Source organism: Rhipicephalus sanguineus, chromosome 11 (assembly GCF_013339695.2).
Source record: "Rhipicephalus sanguineus isolate Rsan-2018 chromosome 11, BIME_Rsan_1.4, whole genome shotgun sequence".
Taxonomy (NCBI): Eukaryota; Metazoa; Arthropoda; class Arachnida; order Ixodida; family Ixodidae; genus Rhipicephalus; species Rhipicephalus sanguineus.
The window spans coordinates 54,149,545-54,170,997 of NC_051186.1; the positions used below are offsets into that span (position 1 = coordinate 54,149,545).

Below are 21,453 nucleotides of genomic sequence, written 5' to 3' on the forward strand. Positions count from 1 at the left end.
TTGTCGAGCTCCTTCTGGGCGGTCACCGAACTATAATATGCTAACAGACTATATAATATGGCACTGGGGGAAAACAATCGGGTTGGGACCTGAGTATATAAATATGGGCATGAACCTATACACGTCTTTGCCCTCATTTTTCTCTCTATTTTTTTATATGTAGGTCTCCAAGCTTTTATTCCTGAGTTTTAGGAGCGATGCGAGCTTCTGCGCTCGACCTATGCACCTATGATATTGTTATCATAGGGGCAGATATTGTTATGAAAGGTGAAGTGAAAGAAGAATGATCGGGAGAAGCGGGCTACTCCGTAACAATATCAATAAACCTTTCTCTCTCTCTCTACACTCTAAGAAAAAAAAGGGAGTATGTGTTACTCTTTTTCGGTGAGTCGTGACTTGCTACGTATATGACTCTCTTTAAGGAGACACGTTAACTCTCTTTTGTGTCCCGCGACTCTCCGACGAGAGTATAATGATCTCCAAAGAGAGAGCTCACGTGTCTCTTTATAGAGAGTAATATACGTGGCAAGTCACGACTCACACACAAAAAAAGTCAAATGACTCTTTTTTTTTTCTTTGAGTGCACGTTTGGGCAGCAAGCATATATGCTTGCTGCCCAAACGTGGATTCTACGCGTGGTCATTACGTACTCTTAAACGTGCTCATTACGGGCGGCAGTCCGTAATGAGAACCTTGCGCGCCGACTTCATAGACGTCGGGTGTTTGTCTCGCGCGGAAGGAATGAATCTCAGAGATGCGCAGCGCGCGCGATGTGCAAGAAGAAGGCTAGCTTGTCTTCGCTCCGCTGTCCGCACATGTTGCACGTGAAAGGATCGTGGTAGCCGTGGTAGCCCATATGCACCGTGTACATAATGCAGTGCTCGAACGCGATGTCGCAGTAGGCGCAGCGGAACGAGTCCTTCTGGGGCTTGTTCCCGACGTCGGCTGGTTGGTCGGAGGAGACCTCTCGTCTCGGGGACGTCGCCAACGCCGAGGGCGACGGCGCTTGTACCGGGCTCGCCGGCGACGGGGGCTCGGCCGGAGCCGGAGACTTCTTTATTTCCGGCGGGGAGGCGTCGTCCTGTTGGAGTCGCATGCAGAGTTTGTCGATCTTGGTGGCCCTGCCCTTGCGTCGACTTCGCGGCATCTCCGCGAGCGTCCGGCTCAGGTCCAGTGGAGAGCCCTTGCGTTCGTCCCTGGGTGGAGTCTCGTGGCTAGACGTGGACGAGACGACCGCCGGTCGCTCTGGTTGTGCTTCCAGTTGCGGTTGCTGCTGGTGCGTGGCTATCGTCGTTGTAGGAGGAAGCGGTGGTGGTGGGGGTGGGGGTGGAGGCATGGGCGGGGCGACGCCCGGTAGGCTCCTGATGCCGTACAGCCGGCACAGGTCTTGACTCTCGGCGTGTCCCAGCACGTGTCGGCTGAGCTGCTGTTCGTCGGCCGTGGTGAAGTCGCACACACTGCACTTCCACGGCACGGTTCCCGGAGCTGCTAGTGCCGCGGCGCGAAGCAACTGTTGTTGCTGTTGCTGCGCGCACGCCACGGCCGGGATCAGGCTCACGAGCGGCTGTCCCTGCACTGGAGAAATTTGAAGCGCCGGTCGGTCAAGACATTCTACGACTACAGCTCCAGTATTGTCACTAACTGAAAAGAACCCACACTAAATTGTAGTCGCATACAACTTAAGAGGTCCGGATACAACTTAAGAACGCAGCAGCCGATCGCCTCCGCGGCTAAAGAAATAGTCCCGCTCATGCACTCGGCAGTGTGCTACGAAGGCGGGATCACTGGCTGTCCGGCTCATGACGTCAGTCTAGAGTGCGCGCCCATTGGTGCAGGCTTGTGTGCATCCTCCTTTGAGGAATAAATGCCGCGAGGACTTGTAAAGTTGTATCCGACTATAGTGTCGACAATAGAAGTAGTTTATAGGGACTCGCATTTCGATTCACCATTGTGGATGTTTGGGCATACTGGTAATCCACAAGTGCATACTTTTAAAGAGGTCGATCCGGACACGGACGAGAAGACATACAGCGCAGACGGTCTCTACGTCCAGCAATTTTATTTTTGAGAAAGTGTTGCCACAATACACATATACGACATCAACGTAATCTGATCAAATCAGCTGCGCAGAACTAAAATAATTTTATTACCCAGGACTTGACAACATATGGTATCAGTGCTGATAATCCGTGTGTGCCTATGAAATGAGTATCTTTTTTTTTTTTTCTGCTGGCGTGATCGACGGCATGGTTACACAAATGACACCGATTTTTTGTCAGTACTATAATTTCCTTTGTAATTTTGATCCTTGCGTGTGTCAGTAATTCTGCGCATGTCGAGAAACGGTTGCCGGCCAAATGCGTTGCCAGGTAACCACCAACGAAAGGTTTCTTTTAATTGTAAGAACGCTTCCGCACCAGGTCATTCGGGCAGCGGCGGTCTGCCGAGCTTAATTGCGACCACGTGACAGCGGGTAAGCGATTTAACAGACACTCACCACATTATACGACGTTATATTTGTAATTTCTTTTTCGCACTAACATGGGACATTTACGTGTACCTAATTTCATCGTTCCAGGAACAGGCTATTCATATTAAAACGTTGTGCTTCAAGTACTAAACTATAGTTCACAGCAAGCCTCCAGGGAGAGTTATTTTTTTCCTTCTGGTGACGCTAAAAAAATGTACAGGCTATGATGCGCCACAGTAACTGTACGCCAGCAGAAAGGTAATAGCTATAACAACAGTACTGACAATTGGGCGAGTTGGTACTCATTCATGACTGTTTTATGCGCAATACACACGGACAAACAGTAGCTATGACAACCTATAGCTATGTCTACAGCTAGACATAGCTATAGTCAAGCAGCTCTACCGAATTGGGAGCCCATGCTGGAGCCTCGAGGACATTCATTGGACAGTTTCATTTGGCAAGCCGATCGTTCTTGCAGACATCTTCAGCACAGTCTGCATTGAGAAGCGATGCTAATGGTGTCGTCGAGTGGTCTTATTTTATAAATGATTCTATGGGAAGGAGGAAGCAAAGAAAAGCCGGCGAGGTCAACCAGACGCACATCCGGTTTGCTACCCTACTCTAAGGATTAAGTGATAGAAATAAAGAAGGCGGGGAAGCTGCTACCACGCTCGAACATGTGTAACCATGGGAGGCGAAGTGAGCGCGCCTGTACACCTTTTCACTGAAGGCTCCCCGGGCACCGCCGTAATGCCCTCTGAGCTGTGGTAAAGAGGAGTGACCCCCCCAAAATGCACTGCCGAGTCACTGACGTCAGCCCTTGTAATTTCCGTGCCGAAGTCCAGAAAAGGGAGGTGTTTTTTCTTTCCTATAAAAATGTCTATAGCTAGTAGAGGTGTGCACGGGCTCCGGGTAGCCCGAAAGCCCGAGCCCGACCCGGCCCGCGGGCCGGGCTCGGGCGGGCCGACGTATTTTCACCTCGGGCCCGGGCCGGGCTCGGGCCACTTGGAGTTTTATCGGGCCGGGCTCGGGCCCGGCACAAAGCCCGACTCAAGCCCGAAATATAGAGAATGAGCGGGAATCGTTTTCCAGCACGCATACAGCGCCTTTTCCGCGACCGCCCTTTACCGCTTTTCCTTTCCATTCGCTACTTTAAACAAAAGGGGAGCAGGTAAAGCACTGCCTCTCTTGCGCTCCGACAAACAGAGAAGTAACACCACCTGAGCTAGTGACGGCGCCACGCGACTGTTCGCGTTAGATTTAAGGCCAAATCTCATATGAGTGAAAATGCACGCGATAGCGACGAGCGACCCGACGTAGATCGCCTTCGTGCAAGTTGACGCTTGCATGGGCATACCCCACACACGTGACGGCTTTGGCGAGCGAACTCCATTGTTGCTGGCATGAGGCCGTCTACTTGTAATTTGTAATCTGTGTAATAGAGACTGTTCGTCGTGTGTCGTTTGATCATATTTGATATGCTCAATAAAATGCCAAATTACCGGAAAACGATATTTTGTTTTCGCAGCGAACCTTCAAAAAGCCGGGCCGGTCCGGGCCGGGCGGGCTCGCAGCCCTTTGCCGTCGGGCTCGGGCGGGCCTTCGACAAAGTCAGCGGGCCCGGGCCGGGCTCGGGCTCGGAAATACGGCCCGTGCACAGCTCTAATAGCTAGGCACATATACTTTCAGTTTCAACTGTTAGCCTTGGCAAGTTTACCGTTCAGGTCCGGTGGTGGCGCAGTCGTCTCCTGCAGTGGCGGCGGCGGCGGCGGTGGCGGCGGCACAGGAATCGGCGGGTATCCCCGCGGTCCCCGACGCGGACCCCGTCTGGCTCCGTACACGTCCAGCATGGGATACAGGTCGGGGCTGCCGTCCGAGTTGAGCACGCCGGCCGGCCGGTGGGCGTACTTTCGCAGGTGCAGCTTCAGGCTGTGGCAATACTTGGTGGCGTAGTTGCAGTCGGCGCACCGGTACTGGTACACGTTGGAGTGAGACTTGAGGTGGCTGTTGAGCATGCTCTTGTTGACGCAGCTGTAGTTGCACTTGGGACACTTGAACGGCTTCGAGCCGAAGTGGTTGCGCAAGTGGTACTCCAGGTGGTGCTTGTACTCGGTCACGAACGGGCACTTGGGACAGCTGAGCAGCTTCTCGGTGCGGATGTGTAGCTTGCTGTGCTCCCAGAAGTCCGTCTTGCTGGCGGCCACGTGACCGCACTGGCGGCATCCGGAACGTCCGGTCCTTGCAGTCGTCGGCGCCCGGCAGTATCTGCCACTGGTCGTCCGAGTGGAAGTCCTTGACGTGCCTCTTGAGACGGCCCTCGGTGCGCGACCGGTAGTCGCACATGGGACACTTGTGGTCCAGGTGGGTCGCCATGTGGCCGCCGTACTCGGCCTTGGAGCGGCCCTGGAAGGCGCACATGTGGCAACGGTACGGGCTCGGCGCGTCGCCTGCGCCCGCGTCGTCGGACGTCGGCTGGCCGGGTCCTGTCGGGCTTCCCTCGACGCTTCCCTCGAGGGCCGACCCGAGGGCTCCGGTCTTCTGGAGCGCGCTCTGCAGCTGCGCCAGCGGGTTGAGGGCCGAGTCGCTGTCGCTGTCCTCGCCGCACGAGGCGTCCGAGCGGTCTCGGCCGCCTTCTTCGGCCACGACGCAGCGCGGGTCGTCGGCCATGTCGGTCTCACGCATCGGACCTGCGTGAATAGAGCGCAAGGAGATGCATTGTCAGTTTCGTAACAATATGGCTGACGCTTGTTTGGTTTAGTTTGCTTTGCTTTATTCAAGGTAAAATTGATACAAAATTGCCTTGGGGGAACACGACGAAAGGCTGAGTGATTGCCTGTCTGGGTCGTGCCACCCCGACAGAAAAGCGGCTGCAGGAAACACACTTGTAAGCGCTATAAGCAGAGAACACAACAGTACGTATTATTCTGCACGCGTTCCAAGATCGAACAAAACTGCGAGTAGAATGCACAAAAATATAAACGGAGAGTCGTATCTTCTCTTTGTGGGGTGGCTTATGTTTTTGCGCTGTAACTTAGCCTCAGTATTATGTGCCAACTTGTCCCAACTGAAGTTTTATTGGTTGACTAATTGCAAGAGATCGATGATCGTATACTATCGACTTAGAAGAAAAATAATAAGAAGATGGCATTCGCCTTCAAGTCGTCTTAGGCAAGTGCATAATGGACCGTGTGATGTTATTGAGACTTTGCACTATCTGCTTTAGATAATCTGTAAAGAGACGTTCTGCAAGGCACAAGTGTTAATCTAGGCAAAACGAAAAAAGAACAGAAAGAAAGTCTACGATTCGCTATAATGTAACAGCAGTGCGGTATTATCTAAAGCTGCACACGCCTCTAGACGCTGGCTGGCATCGTCGCGGCAGGCAGCCTCGCACGCTTCACGCATCGGCTTCTCTGCAGTACGCCACTGGCACATGAAGAGGCAGAGCTCCTGCACGCGAATCTGGTGACCGATCAAAAAAAAAAAAAGTGCACAGGAGTCTGATGTTCCACTTCCTTTAGGGACAGCGGTCATCGCACTCGCAGAAGCACAATCCGAGCTATAATTTCCCCGCCGTGTGTAGCAAATAGCTCCGCGCCGAATAGACAGCCTGTCGAAGCCCGCGCATTTTTCTCTCTCGCGAGCGTTAAACCTAGACCCTTTTTCGCAAACTGCTGGCAACCCTCTCCGCGACTAAGCCTAAACAACAGCCGCCGGATCCCCTTGTATCGCGAACGTCGTTTTTCGCAGTTCCCCCCTTTTTCTGCGCGCGCACCCCGTCCGCAAAGAAATGCGTCGGGACCCTGATTTATTGGGCAATAAAACGGGTTTTTCCGCGTCAATGGCGATCGGTAGAGCAGGCGCGTGCCTCCCGCGTGTACCGGATTTCTCGTGGCCTCCGCATCGCGGCGCAGATGGTGCGACCGCACAATGCTCAACGCGCCTTCCTACGGTTCGAGCGTTCAACTGCAGATGCACGCAGCCCCCAAGAAGACCGACTGTATGCCTTGTCGCTGGTGTCTGCATCCAAACACGCGATCTGTTGTTACTCGCTGACTTTTCACAACCCGCCATCGACCTCAGTCGTTTCGTGTGTTCTACAGCTGTCTGCAAGCATCGGTGTGGTTCTCGGCACACGCTTGATGTGTTTTAAATGCGTAAGCATTTTTGTGCCGACTCGACGAGAAAACTGTCCGTATGCAAGAAACCATCACGTGATGACTTCATCATGACGTCACATATTGCAAAATGTGTGACGCCATCTTAACTTCAGATGATGACGTCGTCACGTGATATCGTCGCTTGGTCAAAGGTGGGCCGATCACGGAGGCAGTGCAAAACCACATTAGATGCAGAAAGCTTTCAGTGGGTGGCGGGGCAGGATCAATACGTCGACTGAGAAGAAAAAGAAGATGGCTTTCCCCTTCCAGTGATGGTGGCAAAACTTCATTTCCCAAAGAATATAAACCAAGAATATAAAGAATATAAACCAAGAATATAAAAAAATGTAAACCAAGTGTCCTGAAGGACACTTGGCTATAGGCGCCGGGTGTAGAGGGCACCTTCCACGTCGGGACGGAGATCGTCGTAGGCGAATCCATAGGGGACCCTGTGAATTTTTCATTGTCCACTGGGCTACACACTCATGCTTGCAACGTGTGAATATACATATCTGAACGATAATGCCACGCGCTTCTGTTGCTACTTTTATGTAACCGGTCCGTCATAGACGTGTTAACACTGGCTTGCGCAAACCGCGCCCTAATGTCTGAGAACCTTCCAAAATATTTTAGAATCTTCTGATAGGCTTGAGCGCGCAAACGCGAACAGTGGAGTTTATTTTAGAACTGTCGTGGCCACCGGCGATAAGGCTTGGATTTTGGATGCCACATGCATAAATGCCGATGCGTTTTATCGCATCCGGCATTTATGCATTATCCGTCGACAGTGCTTCAGGCGGTCAGTGTACAGCGTGCATTGCTCGTACATTAACTTATCATTTCCTGGGCACAAGTTCGCCCGAATAAAGAGTTTCGTCTTGAACACACCGACTGCTGCCTTCGACAACGTCACGACCACGTGACAGTATGAATGCGTTGCACCAGCGGTGCAAAACTAAGACGCGTCTCCTTGCTTTAAACAGTGTGTGAGAACGGTCTCATCACAGATGATGACCTGCGTCTCGCTATGAATATCGCAACTTTGAATAGTCTTGTGATCATCAGGTGCAGATGAAGTTCTTCAGACACTGAATTTCGTGTGGACAAACGCTGGTGAAGATGACGATATATATATGCATATGAACACGCATGTTTCCTATGTTTCTTTAACTGCATACCGATGCAACTTGAGGATTCAGCACTTGTATATATATGGCTATGTTATTTCAATTTTTTTCGAACAGCGAATCTGTATAAGTCTAGGAGGTGGACAAGTGTGACATTCCGTGAGTGCGTAGAAACTACAATGAAGAAGCACTGCTAGCATACCTCGAAGGTTCTCCGCGATTGCACTAGTTTATCTTCAGGTTTTGTTAGAACTTATTGCTATTGATTATACTCGCCGTCATAGGCGTGCGCAGGGTTCCCCTTTAGAGGGGGGGAAGGGCGAAGGTCCGTCGCAGCGCCCCCCCCCCCTATTATGTCAATGTATGGCGCTGACATTGCCCCCCCGAGTCGCAGCGCCCCCCTCTCCCTATTATGTCAATGTGTGGGGCTGACTTTGCGCCCCCCCCCTCTTAGGTGAATAGGGGGTGCGCCCCTCCCTGCCCCCCCCCCCGCCCCCCGTGCGCACGCCTATGCTCGCCGTAACATGCATCGCTAGTCATAAAATCCTTTAGGTGTTCTTTAGTATCCTTTACGCTAACGTCACCAAACGCAGTCTGAAGCACGCATCTCTTAAATGTGGGGATAGAGAAATCAAAAGCTACAACAGAAGACACTTCGATAGGTCCCAGCACGTGATAAACACCGGGGCCGTACGTTTCAGCTTCGCTGCGGTTAACCATCTGTACAGTGTGCTTGGGTAGTGATTACTTTTTCTTGGGTGTGGCGGGGCGCTTTGAGGACACGGAAGCACTTGAAAAGCCGAGACATATCTTGGAAGAGACAGTACATTGTAGGGAAGCGTGCACCTTTGGAAAGGCCGGCTTCTTTCGGGAAGACGACGTGTCACACACACCGAAACGACCTGACTTCCCGGCAGTTCCGCCACCGCTCGGTGGCGGCGCTGGCGGCGGCATGCGCGCGGACCGACATCCGGGGAACACGCACGCCGCCCAGACGGACAACATCGTTCCGTTTTTTGCCGCACGCGCCGCATCCTTTTGGAAGTGCAAAGTTAAACAGCACGAAAAGAACAGGACGCAAGAAAAACACGCACACACGGGACCAGCGCTGATCCTGTGTGTGCTTGTTTTCTCGCGTCCTCGTGCTGTCTAACTTTGCAGATGTCGCACCAACTCGCACAAACCAAGGCACTCCTTTGCTGAAACGAGAAAAAGCAGGCTTGGTTTGTTCATGTTTAGATGCAAGAAAACGAGCGAAAACCCGAAACAAGAACGAAGAAGGCACACTCACTCACACACCGTCGCCGGTCACACACCGTCGCCGGACGGTGTGTGAGTGAGTGTGCCTCCTGCGTTTTTGTTTTGGGCCTTCACTGGTTTCTCTTGCATCCAAACTCCTTTAGAAGTGTGGCGGGCACTAAAAAAAGAATCGTCGGTACCCCTGCCTGCCTCGCGTAACCACAATCTTTCACGCTCCCTAATGTCCCTTCTCTCTCCCCCTCACCGGTGGACAAAGGGGAGAGAGTGAAGCGCGCAGGTGGTGTCCATCTTTAGCGAGATGCTCTTGCTTCCTTTTTCGGGTTCCGCTCGCTTTGTTTGTTTGCCGCACCGGTGACGCGAAACTCGAACCCGCCGCCGCCGCCGGTGGGGTTTTGAGAGCGGGGTGTAGACCTCGCCTGCCCCGCGGGAGGTCGTGGGGTTGTGGAGGGTCAAAGGGGTCGGCAGGGAGAGCTGCGCGTGCTCCACATCGGTCTCTCCCCACTGTCCACACATGCGTCATCGTAGCCGCGGCGACGGCAAAAGAATGTCCGGGGGAGGTAAAAAAATAAGAGATAGAAGCGAGATGCCACGGCTCCATGTGCACGGCACGTGAGGCCTATAGCTGCAAGCGAACGTGGCATAACGGGTGCACGGCTCGCGACAGACGAGGTCGTCTTTCACTCATGCGTATGCGGCGCGTGCCGGAGCTGAACAGAGTCGAGCTGCGGGCCCACGGAATATAACTTTCAGCCATGGACGGTTCTCGACAGCCGGCGTTGGTACGCTATACACACTAAGAAAAAAATAAAAAGAAAGAGTCCTTTGACTTTTTTTTTTGCGAGTCCTAACTTGGCACGTGTATAACTCTCGGTGGGTTGGCTTTTCATCTACTTTAATTCCTCTACATTTGTATCATAATTACTATGCTATAATACAGTTAAAACATACAAGTAATGCCCTATGCCTTGCTTAGCTTCAGTGTCTGTTGGTTTCATTAGGTTATGTCTAACAAAGGAAACGAAGCCTCAGATTAATCAATGCCTCCTCTTTCACTTGAACTCTCTTTAGACATTCGTTATACTACAAATAAAAGCAGAGCGCGAAAAAGACGGGACACAAGAGACAAGAAGACGGGACGGGCGCTCTCTTGTGTCCCGTCTTTTTCGCGCTCTGCTTTTATTTGTAGACAATGCACCAACTCGCCCAGCAACGCATTCGTTATACTCTCTTCGGAGAGTCGTGCGCCGCGCGTCTCTTTTAAAGAGAGTTGTGCGAGTACATGTGCCAAGTCGGGACTCGCGAAAAACACTCGAAGGGCTTTTAACTTGCCACCGGACCTGCAGCGATGGATACGGTCCGAACCATAGGTCCCTCCTGGACTTCATGGAGGAAACACAGCTGCACCATTTTGTGTAATGTGTATTGATGCCGCAGGGCAAACTAACGCGAAAAAAAAAAAAAAAAACTTGTCCTTGTAATTATTGCTGAGAAGAATAGACTGTTGGGCGAGCTGGTAATTCATAATGAATGAAAATAGCGCGAAAAAGCTTAAGACAAGACGAAGAAGGCTACAGCACAAGCGCATATTCATTAATTATTGCTGCCCGGATACGGCCAAGTCCCCTTGTCAAAAGGTTGCGGCTCCAGCGACGCTTACTTGTTCGAGAACTTCTGACACGATAATGGTTGTCATTTCCTTTTTTTTTTTTGAAACGTAGTGGCGACAAGTATTCATTTATTGCAGTCTGTAGAATGCTGGCTATCTCTACTGACGTTTATTTTTTTCTTCATACGAGCCTCTGTTTTCTCATTGTACTGCTATTCACGCCTTTAACGAGGCCGGTTCTGTCGATCCCTCCCCTGTTTTCTTGGGGTTTGTTTTTTAAGTTCGCTTGTTTGTCTTGACTGCTGAACAGTTATTACCTCCATCCGCTTTGAATCCAAGCGCTTCTGAGTACTCTTCTTGCTCTTTCGAGACAAAATTCCTTATCCGTGGTGCAGCGGAGTAAACCTGACCTTCATCTAGCTGATTGATCTTCCTATCTTTTCTCTCCCTGCTATCTATCTATCTATCTATCTATCTATCTATCTATCTATCTATCTATCTATCTATCTATCTATCTATCTATCTATCTATCTATCTATCTGTCTGTCTGTCTGTCTATCTATCTATCTATCTGTCTGTCTGTCTGTCTGTCTGTCTGTCTGTCTGTCTGTCTGTCTGTCTGTCTGTCTGTCTGTCTGTCTGTCTGTCTGTCTGTCTGTCTGTCTGTCTGTCTGTCTGTCTGTCTGTCTGTCTGTCTGTCTATCTATCTATCTATCTATCTATCTATCTATCTATCTATCTATCTATCTATCTATCTATCTATCTATCTATCTATCTATCTATCTATCTATCTATCTATCTATCTATCTATCTATCTATCTATCTATCTATCTATCTATCTATCTATCTATCTATCTATCTATCTATCTATCTATCTATCTATCTATCTATCTATCTATCTATCTATCTATCTATCTATCTATCTATCTATCTATCTATCTATCTATCTATCTATCTATCTATCTATCTATCTATCTATCTATCTATCTATCTATCTATCTATCTATCTATCTATCTATCTATCTATCTATCTATCTATCTATCTATCTATCTATCTATCTATCTATCTATCTATCTATCTATCTATCTATCTATCTATCTATCTATCTATCTATCTATCTATCTATCTATCTCTGATAGTCAAAGGTCTTGTAGAAGTATTGCTAAGCGAATATTCCGACATTCCATGACAATGTGCTGAGGAAACCTACGACTTTTTTTGCAGCAGACGCATACCGCATCGTGTACCGAACACTTGTTCCGCGGTATGTTTTCGTCGGGCTTCGATCAGCAAAGCACCGCCCCTTGTGCCACCATATCATGCCGATTTTCCATCCTTTTTCTTCTTTAAGCGAAGTTTATCAGATCTCTCCTCACCCCGCACGAATTAACATTCCTTCCTTATATGAGTTACATATTTCGATGGCATCGGCGACAACGTTGGCGAACAGCACGACGCTGGCGAGAACAGAAATGCGGGTGTACGCAGATGCGGCCCTTGAAGGTGGGCCGGTCACATGCGCCGTTCTCCAATAATTGACGCTCTCTCGGTCGTGGGCTTGTCGGCTATCAGCTATTTCTGATATGGCAGTCTTATCTTTTATCAAGGTCCCTTGTCATTTCACGCTGCCACATGTCATTGTTGCCTTTCATGGTTGCATTTGATTGTTCACGCATGACCGTTGTTGTTGCATGTATAGCAACAGAAGTGTTGCGCTGCTATAAGTACGCGGGTGAAGGTCCGATTCCCAGCATGGAGAAAGGAAAAAAGTCAGGAGGCAGCATTGCGCAATGCAGGGGCGTGGCCGGGAGGGGAATTCTAACCCCCCCCCCCTGAGATTTTTCAGTTTTGCTTGCGTATATATACACGCACACATACAAACGCACGAACTAACATACATAAAAGTACGGTTGAACCCCCCCCCCCCCCCCGAAAAAAATTTCTGGCTACGCCCCTGGCGCATTGCGATAGAAAGAAAGAAAGCAAGGAATGGATGGATGGATGAATAAACTTTATTTCGGTCCCTCGGAACGCGCCCTAGCACGTTGCGGGCCGCTCCCACGTCGGAACAGAAAGACCAAGTCTCTCTGCTGCGTCGCGGGCCCGTTGGACTGCCCATAGTTGTGCTTCGAGTCCGGAGCTTGTAATAGCTTCTTCCCATTTTGACGGCGTGATGACTTCGCCGCCGTGTAACGCGGGGCACCGCCAGAGCATATGTTCGAGATTAGCGATATCTGCGCATAATGAACATGCATTAGTTGGCTGTATTTCAGGATAGATCTTGTGCAATAGCGCGGGGTTAGGGTACGCCCCGACTTGAAGTAGCCTGAGTGTCAGAGCCTGTGGTCTGCTTAATTTTCTGTGTGGTGGAGGGTACTGTCTCCGCCCCAGGTAAAAATGTTTGGTAATTTCGTTATACGAGGTGGGCGGGTCCCGATTCTCCAAAACCTCAGCGCGCCCTCCGGTAGCTACGCGGTCTACTAGTCCTCGCGCAGCTATGTGGGCCGACTCATTGAGATTTGGCGGGGCTCCCTTGATCTGTCCCATGTGAGCTGGGAACCAGACGAGTGTGTGTGGCTCGATGTTCTTGTCCCGGAGGATCCGCAAGGCCGGTTCCGAGATGGTGCCCTTGGCAAATGCTCTAATCGCTGATCTCGAGTCGCTGTAAATCGTGGACCTCTTGTTGTCCAGCAAGGCTAACGCAATCGCAGCTTGCTCCGCTATTTCGGCTGCTGTCGTCCGGACCGTTGTCGAGTTCGTGATTATCCCCTCGTGGTTGATGCTCACTGCCACATACGCCTTCCCCTCGGGATACCGGGCCGCGTCGACGAAGCAACAGTCCCCGGCCTGATCGTGAGCCCTTTCTAAAAGAGCCTTTTGCCCTGGCCCGTCTCCTACCATCGTTATGCTCGGGGTGGACGTTTCGCGGGATGGGGACAACGGTGATTCGTCCTCGCTGTTCACGAGGAATGCTGCAGAAGCGAGACTCAATTTCCGTCGCTGGAGTCTCCAACTCTCGCAGAATGTCCCTACCGGAACGCGTGGTGGACAGCCTGGCGAATTGCGCCCTCTCCTGAGCCTCCGCAATTTCTTCCAGCGTGTTGTGCATTCCGAGACGAAACAGTCTCTCCGAGCTTGTGTACATAGGGAGCCCGAGAGCTCTCTTGATGGCCTTCCTGATTAACGTGTTGAGCTTGTCACGCTCCGCTCTCTGCCAGTTGTGCATGGCTGCAACGTAGGTAAAGTGGCACATCACAAAGGCGTGCACCAGCCTTACGAGATTATCTTCCACAAGTCCCTGTTGCCGGTTGGCAACCCTCCTTAAGCAAGGAAGAAAAAAATAAATAGGTCAGGCGCGCAGGCGCAATGCCTCGCATGCCGCCATTTTCCTGATATGGCAAGAGGCTCCTGTTTTTTGTTTTGGTTTGCGTCACGCCCTCCCCCCCCTTTCTTTTTTCCTGGAAACTTGGTTTGTATAGCGCCATGGGTTGAAGACACTATCGTATAGATATCGCTTCCAGCGCCAATCTGCGCTCGCCGGTTTATGCACACGCACGCACGCTTCTTCTCGCGTTTTTCTGCGCATGGGAAATTTTCCTAACTATAGCGATCGCTTCCGCGTCAGAACCCGATGGACGCAAGACGTGCTGCGCTGCCTCTGTGGCTCGGTGCGTGGTTTCGGTGCTCGGATGCGGGTTCGACGCCGCGGCCGCGGCGGTCGCATTTACATGGAGGCGAGGTGCTATATAGAAGACCGTGCGTACTGTGCGGTGTGAGTGCGCGTTAAAGTATGCACCATGCGGTTGAAGTTATCCGGAGCCCTCAACGACGACGTCTGTTATCATTCGAAGCCGCTTTGAGACGTTATAGAAGCCATAAACCAAGCAACCTTGAAGACGAGCTGCATGGTTGTGTGGTGCGTTAACTCAGTGAGAAACAGCAGAGGGAGATTTTTTTATTATTTTTTCCCCCTTTTCCATCGAACGACAGGTGAGCACGCTTTTTATACAGTCATTACGAAGCGAATAGCCGCTAGCCATGGGTGCTGTTCTGGACAGCCATTTTGTCCAATTTGGTAATGTCGGCATTTTACGCAAATCAGCGACGCCGTAGCATGCCGTCTGGGTGCATCAGAGTTGACCAATGGCGGAGTTTGACAGTGTCCGCAATATCGCAAAAATATAACAGCACGAGGGACGCGACTGAAGACACAAAAACCACAGGACGAGTGCTGAGTGTTTTTGTGTCTTCAGTCCCGTCCCTCGTGCTGTTATATTTTTGCAATGTGGCACCAACTTGCCCAGACAAAGTCTCTGCTCCGCAATATCACTCGATATTCAAGTAAGATGAACGGAAGGGTCTTCTGTACTCGATGCGTCATGTGTCTATGACATCTATGTGCCGAGCGGATGCATAGATGACCCTCATACACGACGAGCAAATTTTGTGGATAACTTTTTCGAAGGGCTATTGCCGTATTGCGAAGTGTTTCATATGCCGCAGCAGAGGCATAGTCGGGCCTATATATTTTATTACATCGGTGCAAGAGCAAATAGCTAGCAGTACCCGATGTAAGCGCTATGCGAGTAAACACAGTAAGCGTCATACAATGTATATATGGCCTATACTTAAAAAAGAAATTAAGCAATGGTCTAGTGGACATCTCTTCTTGCTTACAGTTCTACATGTTGGTTTCTACGTCTTGCTTGACGCTACTTACAGAATTCTATACGAAAGAAATAATCCTCTCTTTTATGCTGAAAACCGCTTCCTGTAAGCTTCAGTTTGCTTCTCAAATAATGATTCGCATTATTAGCGCTTCGGAATGTCTTGGCGGCTGCTCTTCGTTATCTCGAGGGACGGAAAACTGATTATTATTATTATTATTATTATTATTATTATTATTATTAATATTATTATTATTATTATTATTATTATTATTATTATTATTATTATTATTATTATTGACGAAAATGCTTGCATGGGCCACGCAGCCTACATTCCCATACTTTTGTCATATATAAATAAAAAATCAATAAAAAAAAACGCTTCACGGACGAGGTGGTCAGGCTAAGATGGACACCAAAAGAAAAAGAAAATCTCTGGGGTTCCTTAACTAACGCTAAGACGACGTATATTTTTAATTGCAGTCACACACATTACGTATAACGCACATTAGGGCGGTTACATAACAACAATTATACGATGGGTTAACAATAATCAATCGGTCTTACAGTACCAGCGCGTACATTAGTGCATGTTCAACAAGTCGAAATGTCCCTTAATATTCACCGGTTCTTGTTCCGATCCAGCAGTCCACGGCGTAATCTTGAGGAAATTCTCGACATTCGTCGATTGTCGCGCGTAGATTATCCGATTCAACGTTGGTCTGGTCATGATGCTATTCCGACTGACTGTCTGAATGCCCTGGCTCCTTCTTCTGTGCACGCATATATCGACTTCCCCTGAGTTCGAGATCCTTCGATCTGATGAGTCACCCGTTCACACTACGCGGGAGGCCTGGGTGAGGGTCTGGGAGAGTTCGAGAATATTCTCACGTCGACTGCCGATGGAAGTCACTCGGGAGCAGTAGCGTAGCCAGAACTTTTTTGGGGGGAGGGGGGAGGAGGGAGGAGGGGAGGGAGAGGGGTTCGTTCAGCCATATTTTATGTATGTTCATGCGTGCGTTTTAATGTGTGCGTGTTTATATACGCATGCAAAATTGAACAAATTGCAGCAGAGTCGTCTTGTCAAAAGGTCGCGGCACCAGCGACGTTCTTGTTCGAGAACTTCTGACGCGATAGTGTTTACTGTCATTTATTTTGAAACGGAGTGGTGACAAGTATTCACGTATTACAGTTTATAGCATTCCGGATATGGCAAGGGATCGTGATTTTTTTTGCATCCCCCTTCTTCATCTTTCCTTTTCTTTCGTTTTTTTTCGTGGTATCTGGTGCACTGCTTTGTATAGTGCCATGGGTGAGAGACAACACCAGCCTTCGAACGCCTATCTGTCCTCGCCGCTTTATGTGTACACACGCACGCTTTTTCCCGGGGGAATTTTGGGGGAGTTTGTAAACTACTGCCACTGTAAAGTACTCCATACGTTAGTCCACCTTAAAGGAACACTAAAGGCAAATATTAGGTCGACGTTGATTGTCTAAACAGCGGTCCAGAAACCTCTCCGTGCTACTTTCGTGTCAAGGAAATGCTTATTTTGAAATGAAATCATGTTTTAGTATTCCGCATGGCGTAAACACACTTCAAACCACCCGCTTGAACGGGCTTTCTGACGTAGCAGTTGCTTTGTCCAACGTTGCCCGCCTTTACTGCGCGGCCGCCGACACTAGTAGCAGCAGAGCGAAAGTAGGCGGAGCCACAGCAGCATCGAAGCTTGCCGCGATGGATGTCGTCGGTGAACCCGACAGCGAGACATTGGCTGCGACGCAGGCGCAGAGGCACGGCACTCAGCCACTTCGAGCGTATACGGGTTCGTTTTGTGGCACCCAGTGGAAAGTCACGTCGGTTTCTCTGCTGCAGCTCAAGCGGCGTGCACTATTCGGGCATCCGGCAGCATCGCATGCACGCGGCATTTTGTTGAACTTTCCGTGACAGCGACTTTCGTCAGCGTGCAAAGCACAGGCACATGGGCGTAGGCAGGGGGGTGCAAAAGGGGCACTTGCCCCCCTCAAGCCACACCGGCACTTGCCCCCCACCCAAGCTATACCAGCTCTCACTCTCCCCCCCCCCCTCTCCCAGACGCGATGTAACACGGGTTTGCACCCCCCAAGGCAAATTCCTGCCGACGCCCATGCACAGGCAGCAGTACGCGATATCGAAACTATACCACTGAGACGCGCAGTTCGGCGAAAACGGAACTTTTGAAACACTCGTGCCGTTCCCCATGGTGACGCCAAGCGGTTCTTTTTTCCATGAATCAAACAGAAACGGACAAGCAGCATTTTATTACGTGTTGTAATGCACTGAAGGTCCTTTTTTTTATCGCAACTGGTTTGATTACTAGTCATTAATTGTGCGGGATCGAATCCCGGCCGCGGCGGCTGCATTTTCGATGGAGGCGGAAATGTTTGAGGCCCGTGTGCTTAGATTTAGGTGCACGTTAAAGAACCCCAGGTGGTCGAAATGTCCGGAGCCCTCCACTACGGCGTCTCTCATAATCATATCGTGGTTTTGGGACGTTAAACCCCAGATATTAATATTATTATTATTAGTCAATAATTGTACTCGGCACTCTTGACGTCATCGGGATCATTCCAAAATATCCCACTCCTGGCGCATATGGTGTCGTACATTTGCCTCAATTTTCCGATAATAGAGCACTACTTCTGGTAATATTGACGTTTTAGACGTTCTCAAACATTGATCTTTAACTCTGACGTAAATTGTTATTTGCCTTTAGTGTCTAATTCACTTCAGTGAACATTGATGTACTTTGATACGTACTCTATACTACTGTATACATATCTTAAACCACCTTAACTGACTTCATTTAACTGACGTGTGTGTGTGCGTGTGTGTCTGAGAATACAACGCAAAAAAGGTGACACCCGAAGGAGGAAACAGACAGCATGTTGCACCGACTTGCTAAAGCTTCCACGTTAGCAACTTTTCACACACACACACACACACACACACACACACACACACACACACACACACACACACACACACACACACATATATATATATATATATATATATATATATATATATATATATATATATATATATATATATATATATATATATATATATATATATATATATATATATATCCTACATTGAACCGTAATGAAAACCAGCAGATAATGAAGCCAAGGAAAGTGTAGGGGACGTTAATTGTACTGCTTTAAGTGTATTGTAATAATTATGATATAGATGTGAAGAAAGTAAAGTGGCCGAAGAGACAACTTGCCGCTGGCAGGGACCGAACCTGCGAACTTCGGATTACGCGCCCGATGCTCTTACCAACTCAGCTACGGCGGCGGTTGTCCCCCCGTCCACTTATCGTGTATTCAGGTGCGATGACAGCGAGTGCGGAACACTCTTTGTCTTTGCCAGACGGCGTCACGTAGCACGCGATCTTTTACCGAGTGGACAGCTGACCAATAAGCCCTCGCATACTATATACCAGAAGGCATCAACTCTGTCGGAGCGAGACCCTCGCTATGAATGAATGAAGAGAGAGAGAGAGAAATAAACGTTTATTTGCGAAACAGTGTTCCGAGCGATGCTCGGTATCACCAGGGCTCCCTAGTCCAGGAACCCTCTGGTTTCAACTGCCCTCTTGGCCCTGGTGACAAGTTGTCGCTGGTCTTCCAGGTCCTCGAGGGCGAGCTTGGCCTCCCACGTTTCGGTTAGGTGGTCGTCGTTCATGTTTGGTGCTTGATTGACGTCCGTCTCCAGTTGCATATCGCAGTTTACATGACACGGGCATTCCAGGAGCAAATGTGCCAGGGTGTCCGGTACGCTGCAGAGCGGGCACATGAAGCTATGTTTCGTTGGGTAGAGGCGGTGCATTAATATTCCATGTATGTGTGTTGCTTTGCAGGCGTCTGATGATCACGCTTTCTTCTTTAGTCAGTTTTGGGTGTGATGAAGGAAGCGTATTTTTGAGGGCTCGCTTCTTTGAGGGCGCGCAAGGAAGCGAGCCAGCCCTTAGAAATTGTCTTCCTTCATTCTACATTGAACCGATAGTGCTTGGGATAATTTTTTTATATACTCACAGTTAACACTAATGGAACCGATGCACTGCATTGAGGTTTTCATCGGTTTGTCCGTAGCCTCCTCGATAATTTCTGCGGTTTGCCTCGTTATAGTCACAACTTCGTAAGAATGCAACGCATTTAGCTATCGCGAAAACCCTGAAAGCCTTTGCCACATTCCCCGAAAGCTCAGTCGGCCGGCGCAAGCGTCGTAAACGTGTGCGCTTCTTTTTGTGCCATTGTGTTGAGCGATATCTTTCTTAAACCGGCCAGGTGCTTTTTTTTATAGCTTAAAACCGGGGAGGTCGTTCAGGGGAAATATGGCAAAAATGCAGCTCCCGCAGGAAAATGAACGATCACTTCTTTTCGAGGCACAGGGTTCTCCATTAAGGGGGGGGGGGGGCGAAGTCTTAACGCTCACCCCCCTCGTCTCGGCACCCTTTCACTGAGGTCCTTACGGTCAGAACTCAGCGCAAGGACGTGAAATTAAGGGGGGAGTGGCGCCCCCCACCCTTACGCCCCCCTGTGGGTGTATACCTGGCCTAATGTGTTCGCAGAAAGCGTAAACGTCTGCGCTGACTTAGTTGCGCCTCCCGCTGTGCCACTCTGACCAGGCCATTGTAAAACACGGTCGCTTTCATCTACTTCCCCTGGTATGTTCGCCGCTCTCAACGGGGATGAAAACTATTTTAAAGAAAAGAACGACGGAAAGTAAGGATAAGCGAAGGAACGAACGGACAGTCAGAGAAACATCTCTTCTCAGGCTGGGGCAGGTTTCCTGGGTAGTAATGAATGATGCATCGCTAGTAATGATGCATCAGTTCATAGATTTTTTTTAGCAGTGCCGGTTTACCTTACGGTATGTATACGCAAATACCGTAACGTAGCGGTCGCCACGTTGCAAGCGTATTAGCCTCTGTAATCATCTTGTCAAGTTACCGCACGTATACCGTGCAATTCGCGCAGCTAAAACGTTTTCGCATCGTGCTACATCTTCGGCGTTTTGTTTTTCTGAAAGAGCCAAGTCCACTTTAACTGAAGCTGAGAAATATTTGCTACCGACAAGATGGTCGGGCCTGCTCCAACAATTTTTTTGCCAGTGTGCTCACGTCACCAAAATACCTCAAATCTACATGGCGGCTAAAATATATATAGCCAACTATCGTCGGTATTCAATTGTAAAATTCGGATTCGACTTACAAATTCGAACATTTAATTTGGGGTTGAATTAGCTCGTAAAAGAAGTCTGAATCGCAGCGGATGAAGTTTTGCAGTAAGGTAGAGAGGTGGGCGAGTTGGAATTGATGCATATTGTAAAAAAAAAAACCAGCGCAAACAAGACGGAACACAAGAAAGGAAGGACACAGTACGAGCGCTGTCTAACAACTGAAGTTTTAATGAAACAAGAAGAGAACACGACGAAAACCAACACAAGCCTGCGCAGAAAATTTAGGTGACGTCAAAGAAATGGTTGAGCTTGCGTACCTCGCAATCTAGTAGACAAACTAGATTTTTACAATGCGAATGAACGATGTGGCAATATTTTGCGACAGAATTAACACGATCCTTGTGCTTCCGTCGGTGCCGTCTTTTGTTGCATGGGCGTTATGGCGATGACTATATAGACTTGTAGACCGAGCGGCACTTCCAGGCAGAATGAGCACCATTCTGGACTGTCGGCAAGGTTTTATTGTTCTTGGCACCTATTGAATGCCTTCAAAAGATGTTTCAGATTTTCTTCTTCTTCTTAACTCGTTTTATGCCGCGCCATATCGGATCACTTCTTCTCCTTAAAGGAATAGATCGGTGCATATCTTCATTTCAGTTGTCTTCTATTTCAAATGTACCGTCTCGGAGCGAAAGAAGGACATGATACTGCAGCGCTAAACTCGAAAAGAAACACCAAGATGCAGAAAGATGTTGAACAATCTGCCTCTTACTCTTTATGTTCGAGTTTTGCCCTACAGCATCATGTCCTTCAGTAAGTACCAACTCGGCGAAGAAAAACTAATTCTAGAAAGAAAGCACGATAGCGAAGAAACTATAGGACACCAATGAAACAGATTGGATGCGGCCATGTTGGTTGTTTTGGTCACGATT

The 21,453-nt window shown here is 49.2% G+C and overlaps 1 protein-coding gene across 1 annotated transcript; it reads right to left on the reverse strand.

Annotated features, from left to right (window-relative positions):
• Nucleotides 1-678: 678 nt before the first annotated feature.
• On the reverse strand, nucleotides 679-5,140 carry LOC119375047 (protein hunchback-like). The gene is given in 3 exon segments (XM_049411134.1): nucleotides 679-1,575; nucleotides 4,191-4,695; nucleotides 4,697-5,140. Coding segments are annotated over 3 exon segments (1,776 nt in total). The 3' UTR covers nucleotides 679-748.
• Between the last annotated feature and the right edge of the window lie 16,313 nt (nucleotides 5,141-21,453).